General features: G+C 37.9%; 2 protein-coding genes and 1 pseudogene across 2 annotated transcripts; 1 reads left to right on the forward strand and 2 right to left on the reverse strand.

Moving 5' to 3' along the window:
* Positions 1–2,800: 2,800 nt before the first annotated feature.
* On the reverse strand, positions 2,801–4,166 carry LOC103958366 (annotated as a pseudogene).
* A 6,331-nt stretch (positions 4,167–10,497) lies between these two features.
* On the forward strand, positions 10,498–12,571 carry LOC103958337 (thylakoid lumenal 16.5 kDa protein, chloroplastic). The gene is made up of 4 exons (XM_009370593.3): positions 10,498–11,026; positions 11,640–11,779; positions 12,046–12,118; positions 12,239–12,571. The coding sequence occupies exons 1-4, from the start codon at positions 10,582–10,584 to the stop codon at positions 12,346–12,348; spliced, it is 768 nt and encodes a 255-aa protein (XP_009368868.1). The 5' UTR covers positions 10,498–10,581; the 3' UTR covers positions 12,349–12,571.
* A 144-nt stretch (positions 12,572–12,715) lies between these two features.
* On the reverse strand, positions 12,716–14,906 carry LOC103958365 (methyl-CpG-binding domain-containing protein 11-like). Its single transcript, XM_018650141.2, has 3 exons — positions 14,802–14,906; positions 14,558–14,641; positions 12,716–13,721 (listed from the first exon to the last, which is right to left on the reverse strand). Exons 2-3 carry the CDS (start codon positions 14,627–14,629, stop codon positions 13,002–13,004), a joined length of 792 nt encoding a protein of 263 aa, XP_018505657.1. The 5' UTR covers positions 14,630–14,641; positions 14,802–14,906; the 3' UTR covers positions 12,716–13,001.
* Between the last annotated feature and the right edge of the window lie 8,700 nt (positions 14,907–23,606).

Below are 23,606 nucleotides of genomic sequence, written 5' to 3' on the forward strand. Positions count from 1 at the left end.
ATATGAGATCAAAATATGAAAAATATTTTGACTCATACCATGAATTGAACCCTCTTATTGTGATTGGACTTGTTTTAAATCAGAGGTTCAAGTTTAGGCATGTCACACAACTCTTTAAAAAGAAACTTTCCAACATTGAGGCATATTGAAAACTGAAGAAATAAAAAATCTACTGTGTGCCCTTTATGATGAATGTGCTCCCAATGTTGAAGGTGGAAAATATATGAAGAAATTGGAAAATTTACAAGCACAACCTTCTTCTACCTCATCTAATGTGGCTATGACGGAAAATGATCTTATTGATGAATGGATGCATTTAGTTGAAGATAGCGATGAGAAAGTGGTGGGAGATGAGGTGGATTCTTATTTGTTTGATCCCTTGGTACAAATTACAAAAAAGGAGTCCACAAATTATTTTAATATTCTCCTATGGTGGAAGATGAATGGTAACAAGTATTCTATCTTAGCCGCAATTGCAAAAGATATTCTTGTAATTCAAGTTTTGACCATGGCATCAGAAAGTGCTTTTAGCACCGGTGGTCGAGTGATTTCGGATTTTAGGAGTTCTTTAACTCCTAAATCGGTGGAGGCCTTGATATGCATGCAAAATTGGTTGAGGGGCGATAACATTATTACTTTGGAGGATAATGCACCTTCGATTGACCATATTGAGTTCTATGAAAATATAGAATCGGGTAAGTATATCATTTGAAGTAAAAGAACTTTCTTCGTTTTCTTTTTTCAACGAAACATCAATTATATTTTTTATGTTTTGTATTGTATAGAGTTGGCCAAATCGGCTTCAAGCATTGCCTCTCTTACTCTTGATCCACAACCACAACAAGCTCTAAAGCAATCTCAAGGTTCTAGTTCACAAGAACCTCCCCTTTTGCGTTTACAAGGTGCAAGGTCTTCACAATTATTGCCTTCTCAAGCCCGTTCACAAGCTAAAAGGCCTCCTAAACCTTCGAAGAATAAGTGTCCAAAAGGAAAAGGAAATGCAAAGGTTTGAAAATTGAACGATGCAAAGTAAGTTGAAAACCAAGACTTCGTTGAATTCCATGAACCATTTATTTTTTTGGTTGCACTAATGCCATAAGGCATTTTGACATTGAACTTTGTTTGAAACTTTGAAGTTTGAACTTTAGTTGTATTATGGCAAACTTAACTTTTCAATTGGGTTGTAGTAAAGTATTGTGATTGGTGATCAAGTTGAATTTTAGTAGATATGACGCGTAAGGATTTAAACCCATTGATGCATTGATGTTGTCTCAATTTTAGTAGTTGTCATTTGCTGCAGTTTTGGTACAGGTTTGGTATAAGTTTGCTATTGTTTTTTGCTGCAGTTTTTTTGTTGCTGTTTTTCTGTAGTTTTGTTGCATTTTTATACTTTTTTCTGCTGCTTTTCTATTGTTTTACTGCATTTTTTGTGCAGTTTTGCTCCTGTTTTTTGCTACATTTTTTTTTGTAGTTTTTCCGCTGTTTTTTTTTTTTCGCAGTTTTGCTGCATTGTTGTTGCTGTAGGTTCATTGATTAATATATGAGAAAAATAAGACTATCTTATGTGTAAATATGTCTATATTTTAAATTGTATATTTTTTTCTCAAAAATCGAATTGAAACCGCTTGAAATCGCATCGAATCGCATCACAAAAAGTTTCGATTTTAGTTGCTGTTTTACTTAAAATCGCACCGAACTGTACCATGCCCATCCTAATGGGACGGGGAATAGGGGAGGAGGTAAGTAAAGACGAAGAGAGAGTATTATTTTCTTTCTTCTTATTTTCTTTTTCTTTTTAGTTTTTTGTTGTTTTAAAATTTTAAAAGTATTTAAAAAAATTGGTTTAGTCCATGTGGCATCTTGCATGATTGGCCTTATAAGCCCCATGCAGGTACCACATCAGCAAAACAATATATTTTTAACGGAATTAGACGGTAATGACCATATTAATTAATGAAGCAATATATAATAGAAGAAATTGATAAATTTAAAATATAAAGAATCAAATTGATGAATTAGCCAAACATAAATATAAATGTGAAACGACAAAAGTTATGGATCAAACGATGGTTGTAAAATGCAGAAAAGTAAAAGTTGCTTTAGCCTTTGGGCATATCAATTGACATGATCCACGTATATGGGAATCTACTTGTAAATCCACTGTTCGTTGAATTTATAATAGTCATAAGAGCATGGAGGAAGCCATCATTTTTCTCCTAGTTTAGAACTAGGAAAGCCTTCCATCCAGGGACCCCATTACAACATTCCCCTTGTTCCCCGATTGGTAAACCTGCAATGTGCCAAAATTCGAACCCCACACGCCCATTGTCTAGCCTTTATGATTCTTTAATTTTAGTTACATGCAATAGGCATAAGTTGGGCTAATTTGTTATGATTGGTTAGGATAGTTGCCCGTCTTCTTACATTCAAATTCAAATTCTCATTTGCGTAAATTAGAATGGTTTAGAATATCATCATATTTGTAGTGGATGAAGTAATCTTTCTTGTGATTGGACATAGTTTGGAGTACTAAACCTAAGAAAGAAGGAAAAATGTTCCTTTCAGATTATGACAAGAGATAAAATTAATGAACCATTTTCAAATGCTGAGTTGGCTTTGATATTGGTTACAGTTTGAGTCTTAACTACTGTTTAATTGCAGATAACAAGAATGTTTAAGCATTAGAAAAAATGACTCAGAATTTCCCCACCAAAATAACAGAAAATAAGGTAAAAGAATGAGAAAAGGAAATGGCTAGACAATCTCTCTACTGACTATTGTTGCCTGGTTTGCTCAACCATCATCTTAAAAGCAGAAGCGGTGCAGCAGCAGAGATCGGTAGCAAAAAGTGTCGCCACTGGAACCAACTTTGAGCTCCGATATTTCTGTAAGATGTACATAAAGAAACCAATGAGATAGAGGAAGAACTTCCAGTAATATACCAGTTCAGATAATATTTATATTTTGATGGGTTAACAAGAACACCAAAATGCTGAAATTAGATTCCGAGTGGAGTGACTTACAGTCAATGGGGAGGTAAGAAACCATGTACCCTTAAGGAAAAAAAGCAACGAATCTGCAGACGATGGAATTGGGGACGATGCAACTGCGTGTCCATCCTCTACGAAGAAAACATCATTTGCCGGTTCTACATCTCCAGACAATGAAATTCCACGGAAACCAATATCATATGCAATGCTCCCATTAGCCTTGAACAGTCCAAAATTTCTCTCAGAAGTTGGTCCCGGTTACAAGTTCTCGTTAAACATGGCAAAAACGTACACCTTCACTACAATTTTGGGCCGGAGAGGGGCCCTTTTCCCTTGCTAGCAATTGGCGTAGATTATAATATTTATCTTCGCATTATTTACCGTAGCTGCAGTTTCAATGGCATAATTCTATATCTTCGCATTATTTACCGTAACTGCAGTTTCAACGTCATCTCCAATTGGTTCTCATAATGAAGTTCAGTATTAGGATCGTAAATTCCCTTAGAATCCAGGAAAATAGCATAATTAAGATTAACACCCTTCGGATTAGCCATGTAGACGAGGAACGGGTAAGCATTTAAACAGAAGGGAGATTCGATTTCTCTAAAGAACTCCAAAAGCGGCTTCATGTACTTCTGCTTGACATTTTTGTTAAATGTGCATAAAGAAGGAGGGTAGGAATGATCAAAAAACAGCCTGGGTGTGCGGAGTATAAATCTGAATGTCGGTTAGATGTAGCTTCTTTACTGCCTTGTAGATGTTTTTAGCTGCAGCTAAAAGAGCTCCGCACAATTCAAACTCCGGCACACCTAATACTTCATTTCCCACGGAAATCCCACGTATTTGTGTCTCGGGAAGGAATGACTGCACATTGTCTTTAACCCAATTCACTGCATGATCCTCATTGAGACTCATATCCGGCAGCATTGCATTTGGAATTAAGTGCTACCACTAGTTCAAGCCCTGTCCCTCTGAAAACGTTAAGAACATTGCGATCAGTATCATATATCTTGACATTCTTTATCTTTGCTGCTTTGATATGAACAACAACTTTCTCAGGAGAAGGAAGGTTATCTGCAATTCATCCATGAATTATTCCATACGTTCCAGTGAAATGCTTGCACCGTGGCAAAGGCCGGGAAAGAACACAATCAACACCATCAACCATTTGTTCATGTGGGAAGGAAGGACAATGGCAACATACCATATTGAAACAAACCGAAACTAGTGCTAGTTGCTTGTATCTGTCACAAGTATGGTAGTAAAGCAAATGTCACAAGTATGGTTGTAAACATCACTCTAGCTAAGTATGGGTTAAAGTGATTTTCTCAACCGTACTCTAGTCTTCCGTACCTTGTCACTCACTTAGGTCTTTTGTCAATCTTTCTTCCTTGTTTCTAGGAACCACTTTACTTGTTATTAATTTTTGCCTTGTCCACTTGTTAGGACTTATTTGGTAGTGAGGTATGGCTGTTAGCCTTCCTCTTGTAGTCTTCTTTTCGGCTTTCTATAAAAGTTGCCCTTCACTCTTGTAATGATCATGAAAAATACAATACAAAATTTAAAACCAAAACTCAACATGGTATCAGAGCAGGAACCATAGGGTCCTAACTATGTTCTTTTTTTTTTCCTTCTTCGTTTGCTCATCATTGAAAGAGATGGCAGTAGAAAATGTTTCTAGTGCTGATAGCTCCTTATCTTCACCCTCCAAGGGGTGAGAACAACCCAAATCAACAACTATGTTCTGTGCTACTGAACGAGTTCAACTATCTACCTTGGTCAAGAGTTGTGTCGCTTGCTCTAGGAGGAAGATCGAAACTAGGGTTTATCAATGGAAACTCGGAGTCTGCAGAATCCACTTCATCAACCTATGATGCATGGCACGCTACTAACTAGCTGGTCATGTCCTTGATACTTAACTCTATGGAGCCAAAGTTGTCTGAGCTCTTCAGCTACTCAGAATTAGGGGTGGGCAAACCGGTACAGGAACCGCGGGTCAGGGCGGGTAATCAAGGTTCAAGGAGGATATGGGCCGGTTCCAATTTTTTCATAAGTGAAATGGGGTGGGGCGGGCCAGGGTTTTAAAATTTTAAGGACGAGCCGGATCCAAATGTATAGAAAAAACGGGGCCTCGGATGGCCCGTTTCTAGTCTCTAATCCTAATCCATTATCCATGATTCCATCGTCCTGAATCCCTCCTCCGTCCTCCGTCCCCTTCTTCCTCATTCGTGATTCGTCCCCTTCACTCCCTCATCCGTTCCCCTTCTTCCTCGTTCTCTTTCGTCCCATTTTTTCCTTGTCCATCCGCCGTCTTCGAGTCCACCAATTCGGACCAGCGAGTCCACCAATTCCCACTCGAGTTCTCGACTTGAGACTTTTTTCCTCTCACCTACACTCTTCTCCATCGACAACGACGACCCGAAGACGATCTCATCACCACGAAGACTCTCATCTCCTTAGTCTTCTCTTTCGGATCTGTCGATTCTTGATCTCCTCCCTCTTGATCCTCGATCTCACTTTTTTGAGTTACAAATCAACCAATAATTTTGTACTCTGGGTGGGCATGGGCAAATCTCATTGTGGCTTGCATTGAAGCTTCAAAGGAAATTAGCGCACATTGAAGTTTCAAAGGAGGCAATTGCAGCTGAGATGTGTACAACCATGGCAGAAAGACGGATTGGGTGGGAAATGGTGCCAAATTGTTAACGATTTCCACGATGTGTTGATTTGCATGATCCAAGTACAAGGGACCAGTACTCCGTAACCCGATGCGGCGGATGGACTCGAAGGCGGCGAATCGGTTAATTTAGGCGTGCACAGATGGGAGCTCAATCGAGATGATGAGCGAGTTCGGGGAGGGGAGACGATCAAAACCAAAAAAAGAAAAAAAAAGTAAGAGGACTCGTGGACCTGTTTCGAACCAGCTAGTTTCAAACAGGCCGGGTTAGATCCGGTTCTAGTGATCAGATTTGTAATACCCGATCCGGCCCACCCCGTTTTCTTTTTAAACGAGCCCGGTCCGGTCCCTCCAAATTTAGGCCCGGACCAACCCGTGTCCACCCCTACTCAGAATCTTCCAGTCTTTTATAAGAGTTTGTCAAAAACATGTATGGTAGCCAAAACAACTCAGCTCGTATCTTTCAACTAAAAAAGAATGTTGCTAGTCTGAAGCAAGGTGACCACTCATTTGTTCAACATCTTGGAAGCTTGAAATCCATGTAGAATGAACTCGATATGTACCGTCCACACACGACTGATTCTGCTATGCTTCTGAAGAGGGCTGATGAAGACAAGGTGTTTCAACTCTTAACAAGCTTGGGAGCCGAGTATGAAGACTTGTGTGGTCATTTGTTAACGACTACAGAGCTGCCCTCATTTACCACTGTGTGTCATGCAGTTCAGAGAGAAGAAACTCGACGAAGAGTGATGAATGTTGAGCCCAAATCCCACTCTGAGGCTAGGGTTTTCACAACCAATCATAAGATAACTGGTGATAGAGTGCTTGGGAAGAAAGGAGACTAGAAATGTTCTTATTGCAACATGAAGGGACATTTGAAAGAAAAATGTTGGATTCTACATCCAGAGTTAAAACCTAAGTTTGATAGGGAAGGCCGGATTATCAAAGATGTGAAGGGAGTCACTCCAAAAACCTTTCACTCAGCTTGTTCCTTAGCTGATAGGATGTCAAATTTCTCAACAAACCTCATTTCCTTGATCAATGAGTTTGCAGTTTTTCTTTAAAAGAAGCAAGGAAATACTGAGCATGAGGAAGTGATGACTGAAAACCCTATTGCAATGCTAGGGAAATTTGCTAGTTTCTTAGCTGACTCGGAGAACACATCGAAAGGCAATATTCCAGGTATAATTAATGCCATTTCCACTGCTCTTAATGCTAATATTACACATGATTTTTGGATTATTGACTCAGGTACCACTGATCATATAACTAATAAATCCTTTAGCCTACATGAATTTCAAAAAACTAGTGATCCAATTCATGTGTCTATTGCAAATGGGAATGAATTATAGGGAAAGGAAAAGTGAGATTGATGAGTAAGCATACTGATCCCACTGTCTTCTATGTACCTTCCTTTCCTTTTCAACTCTTGTCCATAGGAAAAATCACTAAAACTTAGACTGTCTTGCCATTTTTTTCCCCTCACAATGTTGTGTTTCAGGATCGAGTTACACAAAAGAAGATTGGTGAAGGGTTTTTCTTAAATGGACTCTGTTACCTCTCAAATGAGTCGAAATTTGTCAAAAAACTCAGTGTCAGCCTAAGTCAAGCTCAGGAACATCAACTTTGGCACCAACGTCTTGCCTATCCCTCTGAACCTGTGATGACCAAGTTGTTTCCTTTGTTTTGTAAAAACACACTTGAGTGTGAAACTTGTCAAATGTCAAAAGCCACTAGGCTTCCTTTTGTTTCCTCTAATTCTAGAACCAGTAGACTTTTTGAGGTTGTTCACTGAGATATCTAGGGTCCTTCTCGTGTAGAATCCTTTGATGGGTATGTATATTATGTTACATTTGTTGATGACTATTCTAGAGTGACCTGGTTATATCTTTTAAAATTTAAAAGTGAGTTGTTTGATGCTTTTAAAGACTTTCACAACCTAATCACAAATCATTTCTCATCTAAGTTTTATATATATATATATATATATATTAAGATCAGATAATGGCACCGAGTACACTTCCAATAACATAAGTAGTTACTTGAACACTTATGGCATTTTGCATCAAACTAGCTGTGTTGGTACTCCACAACAAAATGGTGTGGCAGAGAGAAAGAATCGAGACTTATTGGAAAAGACTCGATCACTTATGATCCAAATGAATGTTCCCAAGAAATTTTGGTCTTAAGCCCTACTCATTGCCACTTACATCATTAACAAACTGCCAACTCGTGTTTTGAATACTAAATCTCCATTCGAAGTCATGAAGGGCAGGTCTATAGACTTGTCTCACCTTAGGACCTTTGGTTGCACCTGTTATGTGCATGTTTAAACTTCCCATAGCGACAAACTCGACCTTCGGGCTGTCAAATGTGTGTTTATGGGATACTCCAATTCTCAAAAGGGTTACAAAGTGTACAATCCTAATACTAGGAAGCTGGCAGTCTCTAGAGATGTTCGATTTGATGAATATTCACCTTATTTTCACAAAGGTTTGAAGACTAATCACGATAGGGAAGATCTTATAGACCTATTTCCACTGCCTACTCCAACAGAAGTTAATGAAGTCACTCCTACTTCTACCAACATTGAGAATTCTCATCCCACTGAGAGTGTAAGTGTGGGCATACCAAGCTCCTCAGAACCATCAAAACCTGAACCAACTCAGCAAGCTATAAGTGCACCAAGGAGAAATCATGCACGAGATAGACATCCACCAGTAAGGTTGCAAGAGTACATTACTTACACTACAAGGCATCCTATCTTTGTAGCCATTTCTTATCATAGATTCTCACCATCTCATGCTTCTTTTCTTAACAAATTATCCAACACTTTTGAACCAAGGAATTTTCATGAAGCCTCATGCATGCTTGAGTGGCAAGATGATATGACTCAAGAGCTCCAAGCTCGAAATGATAACTAGACATTAAGTGTGGTGGATCTTCCAAAGGGCAAGAAGGCAGTGGGAAGTAGGTGGATATATAAGGCCAAGTTCAACTCAAATGGGAGCATTGAAAGACACAAGGCACGGTTAGTAGCTCAAGGTTTTACACAAACCTATGACATTGACTACAATGAGACCTTTGCTCCAGTTGCCAAAATGAACACTGTGAGGGTATTGTTATCTATGGCAGTCAATAATGCATGGCCCTTATTCCAAATGGATGTGAAGAATGCATTTCTTCATGGGGAGCTTGAAGAAGAAGTATACATGAAGTTGCCTCCAGGTCATCCAAGAGAAAAGGAATCCAACAAGGTCTGTAGACTTCACAAAGCCATATATGGTCTCAAACAGTCCCCTAGAGCTTGGTATTCGAAGCTCAGTTCAGTTTTTGATGCTGCAAGGTTCCAAAGGAGTCATGCTGACTCTTCCTTGTTTGTTCGAAGTGTTAATACTGGGAAATTAGTGGTACTTATATATGTTGATGATCTTATTATTACAGGTGATAAAGTGAGTGAAATCACAAGCTCCTAAGCAATCACTTCATCAAAAAATTTCCATTAAAGACTTGGGGAACTTGAAATACTTTCTTGGCATTGAGGTGGTCACCTTTTCAAAGGGGTTATTCTTGAATAAAAAAAAATATGTTCTAGATCTTTTGGATGAAGCTAACATGATGGATTGCAAGCCAGCTTGGACACCCCTAGTTAGCAAACTTCAGTTGCATAAAAAAGGTGAACCTCTCTTAGATCCTAGTGTTTATCAGCGAGTGGTTGGGAAACTCATTTATCTCACCATTACTAGGCTTGATATTTCTTATTCAATAAGCCTAGCCAATTAGTTTATGCACTCAGTGAGTGGTTGGGAAACTCATTTATCTCACCATTACTAGGCCTGATATTTCTTATTCAGTAAGCCTAGCCAGTTAGTTTTTGAACTCTCCTACACTAGTTCACTGGGAAATTGTCAAAAGAATACTTCGTTATCTTAAGAGCTCAGTAGGTAGGGGAATACTTATGAAGAACAATGGTTCAAATCACATCATGGCTTACACCGATGCTGATTGGTTTGGAAATGCCATTGATCGAAAGTCTACCACAGGTTTTTGCACATTTGTTAGAGGTAATCTTGTCACTTGGAAGAGCAAGAAGCGAACTGTAATTGCTCGATCCAATGCAGGAGCTGAGTATAGGGCCATGGCAATGACAACATGTGAACTTATATGGCTAAAAGGTTTTCTTTCTGATCTCGGTTTCACAAGCAACACTCCAATATCTTTGTTTTGTGACAACCAAGCTGCCATGCACATTGCCTCTAATCCAGTATTTCATGAAAGGACTAACATAAGGGAACGAAAATTCTACAATGCATCAATGTATGCAATGCATTCCATTGTGGGATCCTTTAGACCATCAGATATGATGGTTTCATCAAAAGCATTCAATTTGCCAATTGGAGGACGACATTTGTAAGGTATTATTTCAAAAAATAATTTTTATGAAGTGGGAATGACGTTATTTCAAGTAAGCACTTTTTTTCTTGTGTGAACAAGTCAAGCACTTGTTGTCATATTGAAAAATTAGAATTTACTTTCTTTTCTTACTTATCACGTGACTTGTTTAGATAAAATCACAAGGTTCAAGAGTAAATTCTCGTGTTTTTTTACGAAAACTTACTTATTCAAGAATATATCTCTCGTGTTCCTCTACCACTCCTCAAGTGAGAAGTCACTTTAGGAACACTAACATTTTGCAAATTGAATATAGTCAACTTTGTTAAGACCACATAATTTCTCTTATGCATCGAAGTTTGAATCTCTTCTCCCCCACTGATAAACAAGTTTTATTATGTGATTTGTCCTTGCATATTACGTATATACCCTTAAGCACTAGGAAAAAAACTGACTGGATATCAGATGGACAGAATCCTGCAACCTTATCCTCATAAGTTCTAACATGTCAATTCAATACCTATGAATTTTCCGACCAAAAAAATCATCAGAAAAAAAAAGGTAAAAAAACAATCAAAGAAAATGGCCACAGCCATTCTCTCCACTGCAAAATCCTTCCTCCCTTCAACCCTTTCCTCCTCAGCATCTTCTGTTACTTCTTCTTCTTCACTGACAACACCACCAACATTAATTCATGTCCAAAAAACAAGTACAAGGAGAGGATTGACTTTTTGTAAGGCCCTGAGTGAAGAGCCACACTCACCTGCTCCAATCCTCACCAAAAGAAGCCTGTCCATCTGCTTTCTCACCAGCTTTGCCTTCTCATTGGTTGGCAAAGATTTCAACAGTTCTAATGCAGCAATTCTGGAAGCTGATGATGATGAAGAACTGTTGGAGAAGGTTAAGAAGGACAGGAAGAAGAGGCTTGAAAGGCAAGGAGTTCTCAGCTCATCAAAGAAAGAAACAGGTTTTTGTTTTGTCCATTTGACTTTGCTTTAATTCACGTCAAAATCCCAAATTAAATGCTTTATTTTTTTCCTTGTTGTTTAATTTGAATTTCAATATAAATGATCAATTCCCCTGATAGAACATGTTGAATTATCTTTTTGATGAATAATATTTACGTGTTTAGTCCAAAATAATGTTCTCAAACTATTCTTGGTAGAGAATGTAAAAGTTCGACTACTAATTGTATCGAGGCCTTCTATCTTAAAATTTTATACCTGTTGTATGTGAATATGGTTAAGTTGGAGACATTATCAGTGTTGATTAGTATCGGGCCGCCATGCCAGTCAATCTCTATGAAATCTTAACATTCAAATTGAACCAGTGCAATCTTGAGACTGCTTTTGTTTCAGTTTTCAATAACTGGAAACTATGCAGCTTCTAGACCTAAATATTTGCATTCTAGTTATGTTTCTATTATTTCTTGACAAAAAACAAATAGTGTGTAATCCACTGGTCTATGAGAAATCTGTTTATTTGGTTGTGTTCACATGACCTTCTCAAATTCATCCACAATGAAGCTTCGCTTCTGTGACATGCGTGAACCTTACCAGAATAGTATTGATCTGTTGCAGGATATCTGCAGGAACTTGTGTACCGGCTAAGCAAAGCAGGCCAGGCCATCGAAAGTAACGATTTGCCTGCAGCCAGTTCGGTTCTTGGAGCCAGCACTGACACAGATTGGGTTCAGAAGGCGAACCTCGCTTTGAATAAGGTCACCCCTCATCCTGGTTTATAACATTAGCACACACTACACACAATGTGAGCCTTCTCACGAAAAAAACTTAAATATTGAAAACTTATAGCATCATGTACCATCATGTTTGGGGTTTTCAAATGGCCATTCGTTGTGTATTGTTTCCGAAAATTACATTCCGCAGTTAGAGTCTCAGTTTCATGAAGAGTCACAGCATCTTCTATTTGTTATGTTGGCATACATTGCCTAGCTTTCCGACCTTTTTTCGTGTACTTTCTCAACAGCTAAGCTCTAGCCCTGAAGAGAAGACTGAAGTGGATACGTTCAACTCCTCACTAGCTTCATTGATATCATCAGGTGAGTTACTCCATCACATTGATCTTCAATGCCTCACTTACATTACAGAAAATCGTCTGTTATTTGACTGGAAAATCATCGGTTGAACAAACCTTTTCGTGGATCCATTTTGTTTTGCAGTTACGCGGAATGATGTAGAGTCCTCCAAGCTTGCATTTGTGTCTTCTGCCAGTGCAATTGAGAAATGGACAACATTAACCGGGCTCATTGACCAGCTTAAGGGACTTTAAAACACAGAAGATTACTCATTTGATCACTACGTTTATTTATTTATTTTTTTTTTCTGAGAGGAAGACTCTTAATTCCAATATTCTCTGAATCAGTATTACAAATATGAGTTCCAGAGTATCCATTGATTTCCGGCTACCGCAGTTTTTGCTAGAAACTACAGATTTCGTTTCATTGTTCAACCTTACATTGAATTGAATGAATGAAACTTTTCGTTTTCATGTATTTGACATCCTGTGCACAACACGACCAGCTATGTATGTTTCAGGCTTTCAGCATTTTACGATCTCAAATCTTTGTTCATCCGATAAAACACAGATTAAACCAGACCAGTAGCAACCAACAGCTAGATCGAGCGAAAAGACAAGGTTATCACTACAATAGTACAGAGCTGCATAATATTAATAATACATCACCAGTATCTTACAACATAATGTTACGGGGGTCACTGCCGCTACATTCTCTCTAGTACACAACAAAAGGAAGGTACATTTTATAGGCCTAATCTACCGATTCTATAGACGGATACTTCAATGGACAATCAGAGAGCTAAAACTAACAACACAGAAACTGAGTTTTCTCAGAAATGTGCAAGGTCAGAATGACGGAAGAGAAACGGGTTTTAAACGAATCGTCAAGGATCGACCTTAGCAGCCTAGTTGCCGGGGCTGCCATTCTCTTCGACCTTCTTGCCTGCTTTATGAACACCTGAACTATTATGTTCCTCATCGTTCCCTTTTTCCTCTACTTCTCCTTCATGTTTGTCCCCATCTGCAATAGCAATACCGGCTTTGCCCTGATACCCAGTCACTTCATCTTTCCCTACCCCAACTGGTGGTTGCTCAACCTTTTCTTCTTTTTCCCCTTCAACTTCCTTCCCATCAATGGATGCTGTTGAATCTCCCAGAGCCAGAGCATCGCCAGGTACGTTAGCTTCTTGTTGAACTTTGGCTTCTTCGGAAGGAGCTGGTGTTTTTTCCACATCTTGGTTTTCCTTCACATCAACCTTTTCCATCTCAGTATCTGCATCTTTCTCAGCTTTTTCAGCATCTTGCACATCACTACTTTTCGTTTCCTTGGCTCCTTCAGGAGCAGCTTCCTTTTCTTTGTCCTCCTTCTTCGCTGAAGTTGATTTTCTGCTTCGCTTTTTTGGGGGCTCACCTTCTGGTGGCGGAGTTGCTTTTGCCTTCTCACTAATCCTTGCTGACCGCCTTGGTGTCTCACCAGTGCCCCAATCAAATTCTGATACTGCAGGACCACCAGGGTGTGCTTTCAGGTACTGTTCCAACTGTCTTTTGCTGGTGATCTCCTCTCCTGTCGGAGCTGTAAATACGATCTCATTTTTCTTAGGAGTTCCACTTTGCTTGGGCAGAAACTGCGTGTTAAACAAACCAACCTCAGCGTGTTAAGTTGACTCAATAAACCGGAAAAAAAAAATACATAACAAGATAATATGCATTGTAGGAAAAACATTTGAAAAAGGTGCTGTGCGAGGACTTGCACGAAAATGGAATAAGACAAACTATTGCACCGTGGTAGGCAGATATTGAAAGTGCACTTAAGAGATAAAGGACAGTGGTCATGCACCTTAAGAAATCAACCAGCACAGAGACCTAATAGTTCATTGGAGTAGTGCACTAAGGTTTTTGAGTAAAACAACTCAGGAAAGTTAATACGAGGGCTAATAATGGAATCCGCTGGAACTCTAACTCAACAAATATATCTTAAACAAAAAAATCAGCAATAAACTCAATAACAGAGTATCCCCAAATACAACCACAGAGATTGTAATTGCCTCCACTTTTTCTCCAAGTGTCTATATTCCAAACTACATTCTCTATAAAAATATGCAAATCCTCGTACAATTGCGAATGCAGAGTTGCAAGAAACATGTACAAAAATCCCGAAAATTTGCCGAAACCGAACCCTACCAGACCATTTAACCTAACAAACCATAAGCAAAAGCCCCAGAATTTAAGCTCAATTGCTGAAAAACCAACACAAACCCTAAAACAGAACCATGACCAAATCCTCAAATTCTACCACAAAAACCCACCAATTCACAAAACCCCAAAATACCCAGTTGAAATTTCCCCAATTAAACATGAATTAAACTAATTTAGCTACCCAAAAATTCAAAATTCCGTAGCTCAGAAAATTATGCGGGCAAAAAAATACAGAGCAAATAAAACAGAGAGAAAGCAACTAAACCTTCTTAACCCAACCAGAAGGAGCTGGAAGTTCCAAGGACACAACCTCCTCCTTCTCCACTGAGCTCGCCATTTCACTTCACACCTGCAAAAAATTCAAACAGTTACTTTCCAAAAAAAAAAAAAAAAAAAAAAAAATCCTGTATTTTAATAACCAAATTACACATTAATTAATCTGTAAAAAAAAATTAAATTAAATTAACTTAATTGCGAGAAGCAGAAAGCAAAGAGGGAAAGCTCCTTACTTTCTCTGTAAAATTCGATTGAAAGGGAGGAAGGAAAAAAGAGGGCTAATTAAATATAACAGACACGTCGTTAGCATTTGTGCCGCTGCTCTTTCGAGGGCTCGTCTGTAATTTTTGTGCTGGGTATTTTGGAACCTGACGGCGCGATGTGGTGATGGCACGTGGAGCGGATGGGGATTATGGACGGTTGGGATTGCGGGTGATTAAGTAGGTTGGTTTTAACTTCGGAGAGCTGTGAGTCACCGCTCGGGGGGTTGTGTCGGTTGGGTTGTATGTGATTGCTTTGGATTCACAACCATACAATCACTACGGTGGACAAGATACGCAGGATAGGAGCTCGTGTTTTGAATTTCAAATTTATTTATTTTTTGTCTTGGCATCTAATTAAAGCAACAAAAAGAATATCCACTTATCCATAATTTTGGAAGTCAAGTAAAATATAAATCAAAGACAAAAAAATGTGCTCCAAAATAAGTTTTTATTGATTTGATGTAAAACTCGTTTCGATGTGCTATTAAAATGACTAAAAGCATTTTTAGTGAAAATATTTTAAAAACCAATATTAAGTAAAAATGCAAGTAAATATTAGAAAAGCACTTAAAGTGCTTCCTGAAAAAACTGGTACTTCTTGCAGAAAGCACTTCAAATGTTTTTGGAATCCAAAAATATTTTTTCTAAAAGTACTTTCAATAATTTTAAAAGCACATCCAAACGAGTCTATATTGTCATCTCGCCATATCTAATCCAAGTATTGACTCTTATTAAGATGTTTACAAATTTGCTAAATGTTATAGTTATTACATATTTATATCATTTCTCTAATAAAAATAAGGTATGTCAACGCATGCATGTCTCATCTCTATTAAAAAGATGATACAAATATATGATAAAAGTAGTATTTTTGTATACATCAAAAGGCTACAAATGCTCGTACATGGAGACTTAAAACCTTGTAGATCTAAGCTAAGATGAAGACCCATATTTGCGAAACCATTATCCTTCATGTATACATGTTTTAGGACACATTTTTAATTACGGTTTATTATAAGAAAAACAAAGTGTTATTTATACTACCAAATGTATACATGTTTTATGTTATACTTTAGATAAATGGAGCATTGAATATTCATTAAAAATTCAACAGTGTAAAATTTAAGAACTAAAGATGTAGGAGTATACTCTACGCCGGTACATACTAAAAAAACTTGCATTTCAATTTCAGAATCATAGTCAAGGTAAAAATGAAATTACCACTTGTTTGCGGGATTGACGTTAATTTTGAGACGAGCAAAGAACACATGCGGCCGGTTTCACTTTAAAAAGGTTCGACCCGTACGATTGACTTGTAGTTCAGCCACTTGCCACTTGTCACTTGATAGATATAATATAAGCTAACTGCAATAAAACGACAGAAAATTTCAGGTTATCCAAAACTGCCTTATCCGGATGAAGCCGGTCCGACGACACACTTTTTTTACTTTTTTTTTTCTTTTTTTCTTTTTTTTTTCTTTTTCGGTCTTTAACCGTTTCAAAATCCTTTTTCTTTTCTTTTTAGACACTAGACAGCGACAGACAGGATTATTTAAAAAAATTATTTCTAAAAAAAAAATAAAAAAGTAAAACCTAAATACAATAGAAAACTTTGAGGATCTAGGGAGGTTTTGTTTCTTGGTTTTTTATTTGCTTGTTGACACAAAAACCTTCAAATATATCTGGACAAATCTCATTAATCTGATTCTGGGCCTTCCACTGGACTGTGTGGGTTGAGAAATGGAGACGCGACGAGACCAAAGCTTGTAGCTGAATCCTGCAGACCTTGAGGCCCAATACCATGGGCTGTATTGTACAATGTGGAGAGTCCAAGGAGGCCGCAAGAGGCCGAAGCCCAGATTCTACTTACCCATAGGCTATTGCATACAACATAAAAATCGCAAGGCTAACTAGTACGTACATGAAAACTTACCAATTTTCAGTGTTTCAATCATCATTTTGTTTTTAAGTCGTTTGATCGTAATTTGAACGAAACCTATCCCAACGTTCTCTTCGTGCGCACGCGATGTGACCTTCAAGCATGCATGCAAGAGAATGTATATGTGTGTGTGTGTGATAGTTGTGTAAATATATGGTTGCCCCGAATGAAATGGAAACCACGTCCTTTCATTTCAAAGATCAAATATGTCCATTTTGTGTAGGACATGTACCATAATAATATACTGGTCGAACAGTAGTTAGTACAGGCAAATGGAGCAATCGTCCTTGTACATAAGGAAAAGGATCCTCCCCAGATTCTCTTCCTGGGAATTTTAGGGATTTCGTAATCGTGATTGTTTATCGTACATCGTGTAGTCAGAAATTATTTCAAAATTTTAAATTTTAAATTTTAAATTAAATATAAATAGTACCTAACGAAAACTGACCGCACGATATACAATAAACGGTCACGATCACGAAATTCCTAGAATCTCTTAAAAAAGGATTCGGCGAGAATCCTTTTCCTTTAGATAAAACCAAATATGTGCAATCTAGCTATTTATCATTATTAATTAATTAGGGAACACGATCCACATGTGGCGCATGGCTACATTTTCAAGGCTTGTATCAATATTGACCCTCTACGCTATGTTGCATGTTGTATACGATGCACCAAATTTGGAGCTTCAGGTTTTGTCTATTTATGTTGGGGATCCTACTACCCTAAAATGCATGGATGATCCATATATATATATATATATATATGTGTGTGTGTGTGTGTTAACTATAACTTTTATTCGAAATTATGTGATGATCTCGCATGCATGCGGTTGCTTAAATTGTTAGAATTTGTAACATTCAACTCAAAATTAATCAACAATAATTGAAAAGATTTATGCCAAACTTTCATTTCAAACATAATATGCTCTCAAGTCTCAACAAATCATATGCATGCATGATGCATCTAGTTTCCCGGACTCGGAGCTGCGTCTGTACCATAACTGGTCAAGGGGCCTATGATGTGCCCATATTTTAACATAGGAAAAATTAAGTTCTCAACTTTATTTTTCTTACTCATTGATCAAAATTTTATTCTTTTTCAAATTTTGATCAATATCCTTAGATTTTAATAAATGTCTTTAATTATTTAAAAAATAAAATATTTTTTTATTTCTAGATATATTCATTTAGTGTTAGAAACGTTATATGTCACATCTCGGCCTGGGCCCCACCACATTTCGGCTCAACTCCGCCGTAGCACGATATTGTCCGTTTTGAGCCCCTACCACACCCTGACAGTTTTGTTACTGGGAATTCACACAAGAACTTCCCAGTGGGTCACCCATCATGGATTGCTCTCGCGCGAACTCGCTTAACTTCGGAGTTCCAATGGAACCCGAAGCTAATGATCTCCCAAAAGGCCTCGTGCTAGATAGAGATGAGAATATACATATAAGGCTTACAGGATCCACTCCCCTGGGCAAGGTGCGATGTAACAATCCACCCCCCTTTGGGGCCCGACTTCCTCGTCGACACACTTCCGGCCAAGGATTGGCTCTGATACTAAATTGTCATATCCCGACCCGGACCCCACCATATCCCGGACTCGACTCCGTTGTAGCACGATATTGTTCGCTTTCGGCCCCTATCACACCTTCACGGTTTTGTTTCTGGGAATTTACACGATAACTTCCCAATGAGTCACCCATCATGGGATTGCTCTCTTGCGAACTCGCTTAACTTCGGAGTTCCAATGGAACCTGAAGCTAATGATCTCCCAAAAGGCCTCGTGCTAGGTATAGATGAGAATATACATATAAGGCTTACAGGATCCACTCCCTTGGGCAAGGTGCGATGTAACAATCCACCCCCCTTAAAGACCTGACGTTCTCGTTGACACACTTCCGCCCAAGGATTGGCTCTGATACCAAATTGTCACATCCCGGCTCAGGCTCCACCACATCCTGGACTCGACTCCGCTGTAGCACCATATTGTCCGCTTTGGGCCCCTATCACACCCTCACGGTTTTGTTTCTGGGAACTCATACAAGAACTTCCCAATGGGTCACCCATCTTGGGATTGCTCTCGTGCGAACTCACTTAACTTTGGAGTTCCAATGGAACCCAACGCTAGTGAGCTCCCAAAAGGTCTCGTGCTAGGTAGAGATGAGAATATACATATAAGGCTTGTAGGATCTACTCCCCTGGGCGATGTGGGATGTAACATTACATTTGTTATATTTATATTCATGGCTAAATTTTTTATCATATATTTCTATTTTTAGTTTGTACCCATTTTTAATTTGCAACTTTTTTGTTTTAATTTGTACCAATTTTCTTTTCAGTTTTAATTTGTACCCATATTTTTTAAACTCCTATTTGTATTTGTACTCATATTTTTAATTATTTGTACCCAATTTTTATTTTGCTAAATGTACCCACGCTAATTATATGTATTTATTTTATGTTTTAAAATATATCAACAGTTATTTTTTAAAATATGTTAATAATTAGGTGGGTACATTATTTTTTTGCTATAATTTTTGTGAAAAACACTATTACTAGGGGTGGGCACGGGCCGGGTTAGGCCCAAATTTACAGAAACTGGACCGTACCCGTTGTAAATAGTAACGGAGTGGGTCAAGCCGGGTAATGGAATTTCTGAGTTAGGAACCGGACTGTACCCAACTCATTTGAAACAGTTGTTATGGGTCGAGTCCACAGATCCCTATCTCTCTTGCTCATCTCTCCCAATCCCAAATCAAGGTCTCTGTCTCTCGACTCCGATCGATGATGGCACGAGATTTTCAAACACCACCAGATGCTCTAAAGTCTAAACTCCACAACAACAACAACAACAACAACAACAACAAAAAAAAAAAAAAAAAAAAAAAAAAAAAAAATACCCATCTCAGATTTCCCACCATACCTGCAAATTAATGAAAACCCATATGGACTAGATACCAAATCTTGCAAAAAATTAAGATCTAAGAGGAGACACTTGAAGACTAAGAACAGAAGGCATGGTGGGCGATTTCGATTCGCATGGCGCTAACGATACAGTTGAATCTAAAGATTCAAAACTAATGGGTTATCAGCACAAATTTCTTAAAAATCAGAAACTGAACATTTACATACATACACATTAATAAAACAAAAAACTATTGGGTTGCAGTTTATCGAAATTGGTCAAATGAGTTGCTCAATTTACTTGATAATTGTAATTGATTCACTTACTTTGCTTTATCCATATCATTTCCTTCCACAATATATTCCGTTTGTTTTTCCAGAAATTACAAGAAAATAATTAAATTAATTAAGAAAAATACTAGCTCTGCTTGATTGGGCATGGAAATGCCGATCTTCTGGCCGATTTTGGTGAGGACGTCAAAGTACTTTACTTGTGTATGAACATCACCTTATGTCCCGGTGCCCTAGCTCACCGACGACGAACGCGAACAGGTATAGAGGGATTGACTGCTCCATCAACGACCTTATCGTCGGCGCACCACAAAGCGTCGTCAAAGATCAGCGTCAAATAAAGCGTCACCAAAGATTGAGGCATGATGATGATGGCAGTGGACGGGGCGAGGAAGGCATGAGCGAATCAGGATGAGAGATGGAGGTCTAATGATGATGGTGGCGGAGAGAGAGGAATGAAGATTCAAGGAGGAGAGATCGAGGAAGGGGAGAGTTGAGTGAATTAAGTCGAAGAATGGAATGGAGTTTCAGGACTCCCGGACAAGAATGAGAGAGAGAGAAAAGGGTGAAATCAACAATAGGAAATCAACGTAGGAAATCAAGATAGGAAGTCAACGGTCTGGGCCGAGGGCCCCTTTTTTCCAATTTCTAGAACCGTCCAGCCCCGTTATTTACCTATACCCGCCCCGCCCCTCCCTGCCCCGTTTTGTATTTATAATTTTCAGACCCGCCCCGAGCCTTGATTACCCGACCCGACCCGCGGTTCTTATTCCCGTTTGCCCACCCCTACTATTACTCTCAAATTGATTTTTAAGTATTTATTATATTTATAAATATTATTTAAATTTGTTTAAATTTCATAATTTGTGGGACATTAAATGCATAAATGCATGAATTAAATCTCTTAAATGAGGCTAAGGACCTCGATCAAAATATTTAAACAAATAAGGTTTCAGTTTAACAATTAGGTTGATTAGGGACCAAAACCAAAATGATCCTTTAATATATTTTCAATGAATATTTACCATACATTTTGCAGTTACGAATGGATTAATTGCACTAATTTTATTGTTTTAATTTCTGGACATTCAATATTAGAGTTACAAGAAAAAATAAGAAGAATGAGCTTTTAGAGTTCCTAAAGTAATGTTATCGTGCAAGGGAAGAGATTTGGAAGTTGAACTTGAATTGAAGAGCTAATTAACGTGGAACGCTATCAAGACTTGGGATATTTTATTCTATTTATTTTAGTATTTATGTTATTTATTTTAATAAGGATTGCAAAAGTCCATTAGGTTAGGTTTTGAATTGGTTTAATTTGCTACCGGGCCATGAGTTTTATATAAGGAGGTTACTTCTTATCAGGAGGAAGCCACCAAAAAACCACAAAGAACAATTCATATAGGGGCTGCGGCAAGAAGGACAAGAGGAAGAGCTACTTTGGAGATTTTGGGTTTCTAGGGCTTTTTTTTTTTTCTTTTTTTTGGGTTGTGTTTTGGATAATGGGTTTTACTTTTTGTACATGGGTTTTGTGTAAAATTTGCTCATTTGTATATTCTCTGATTAAAATTTCCATTTTTGGGTAATTTGGAGCTGTTAATTTACCCCCATGAAGTTAAAAGTATTGAGTTTGCTTTGTTTTGGTTGGTTTTTGGATTGGAATTGGGTTGTTATTGTTGTTTGGTTTTACTGAAATTGATACGAACAACATAAGTTACTGCTCAGTAAGTTTCTATATCCTCTCTATGTAGGCATCCTGCTCATACTTATATATTTCCTTCTATTTTTCTCCTGGCCTTCGAAATGTTTCCCTTTTAGGTGGATAAAGGAGTTCGGGTTGGATGTTTATAGTTTTCCTCTATTACGTTGAACTTTAGTAATTAATTTGAAGTCATACTTTATATTTTGCACTGTCTTGTGATTGTGGATCGAGAACTGGCAGTGGCAATGGTATTTAAGCCATGAAGTTTTCAGGGACGGAGACATTATGGATGGATAAACTCTCCACTCTTTTGGGTTTTGACTCATAATGATGTTTCCTTCTCTTTTTATTTTTAAATTATGTCTGTTGTTCTTGCATTGATTAGGTCTTAGGTTAAATCTTTAGTTTCGAGGCTGTTGTCGATTGTCGACGAGAGAAAGAACAGGCATTGATTAGGTCTCTACATTATGTCTAAAAATCGCAGGACATAGGATGGTGTTGTTTTTGGATTTTTGCAGATTGTTGGTATTAAAAAAGGAGGCGTTAGGCGCATGTAGTGTAAGGGGAGAGTAAGAGGAGAGGTCCTAAGCAAAAGAACTTCACTTTTGAATTCGGAATTTCAGAGGACATGACCTGCTTTAGGAAAAATATATATAGTAGTTAGTTTTCGTCCCTGTAACTACATCTTAGTAGAATTATGGAAGCATGGTATGTATTTTAACTTCTTCTTCTTTTAAAGATATTTTTTTGTGATGTTTAATGATTAGGATGGATTGTGCAAGATTAATGCTTACTTTTATTGTGACAAGCTTCTTAATAATGGAAATTTCACTTGTCAAGGAAATTTCACTTAAGGTGAATGTTGAAGGCAAAAAAGCAGCAGAGGATGCAATGCAAGAAGAAAGAGAGCCACTGTAGACTCTGTAGTGAGACATTGATTGAGATTTGAGAAAGAGAATTAATGTGTTTTATTTAAACAATTTCCCGATCTATGTTAAGATTCGGAGACGCATGTAATTGATAAAAAGTCGAATTCTACTATATAAAAACACAATCATGCTAGTGTCAGGTTAATTTAAATAGTTGATATCCATTTTAATTGGCCTATTAATTAACTTGATGTTCAAAATGTGTTTCTACATGGTTCTTTGAGTGAGGAAGTTTATATGCGGCAACCCCCTGGTTTATTGATCAACAACACTCATTGCAACCATGTGTCTTGGTTGTAGTTGTTTCATTTAGTTCTTAAGGCAAAGTAGACAGACATCAACATGTTTTGTGACATTCCTAATCTTGTATTCTTGTGCATTGTAATAAAGCTCCAGGTGTTCATCAAATCACTCCATGACTTGCATATGTATACAAACCGAATAAAGGAAGGAGGTGGCTAGCACAAGCACTAGGATGCTAAGAACGAGTGAAACAGGTGTAATTGATTTGGATGAAAAAATAAATAAAAAAAAGGGTTAAGGGGTGAAACGAGTGATCCGTTAGCTTAACGGGTTGGGTTTGGGTAACTCGTTAGCTTAAGGGGTTGGGTTCGGGTGACCCTTTAGCTTAACAGGTCCTAACCCAAACCCAATAAACCTGACCCGTTTACAGGTCTAGCTCGGATGTAGCCTAACAATAAATACTTAATTTCTTTGTGGTATTGTTATTATCATGTTTTTCATTTTTATTGAGTATCTTTTGCTATTCGTAATGCGCTTGATTTTTAAATGCTCGATCACCATCTAGGTTTTAATCGAGTTGATTTGATGCAAGTTAGAGTAGATGGCATACTTAACTTGAGTCTAGCTTCTTGCAATTGATACCATAAACACCTATTTTTAGATGCCATGGAATGAGGGTTTGTGTGATTTTCCAACGATTTCCATAGACCTTTTTGGATTCTTACTTGTTTAAATTCATCTAGATGTCATATAGATGGT

The sequence above is a fragment of a genome, unplaced genomic scaffold (genome assembly GCF_019419815.1).
Source record: "Pyrus x bretschneideri cultivar Hongxiangsu unplaced genomic scaffold, Pyrus_bretschneideri_v1 Contig1, whole genome shotgun sequence".
NCBI classification, from domain to species: domain Eukaryota; kingdom Viridiplantae; phylum Streptophyta; class Magnoliopsida; order Rosales; family Rosaceae; genus Pyrus; species Pyrus x bretschneideri.

Coding starts and splice junctions, on each gene's coding strand:
- LOC103958337 (XM_009370593.3), top strand. CDS start 10,582: ATGAATTTTCCGACCAAAAAAATCATCAGAAAAAAAAAGGTAAAAAAA. Junction 11,027..11,639: donor CTCATCAAAGAAAGAAACAG/GTTTTTGTTTTG, acceptor GATCTGTTGCAG/GATATCTGCAGGAACTTGTG. Junction 12,119..12,238: donor AGCTTCATTGATATCATCAG/GTGAGTTACTCC, acceptor TTTGTTTTGCAG/TTACGCGGAATGATGTAGAG.
- LOC103958365 (XM_018650141.2), bottom strand. CDS start 14,629: ATGGCGAGCTCAGTGGAGAAGGAGGAGGTTGTGTCCTTGGAACTTCCA. Junction 13,722..14,557: donor CTTCTGGTTGGGTTAAGAAG/GTTTAGTTGCTT, acceptor TTTAACACGCAG/TTTCTGCCCAAGCAAAGTGG.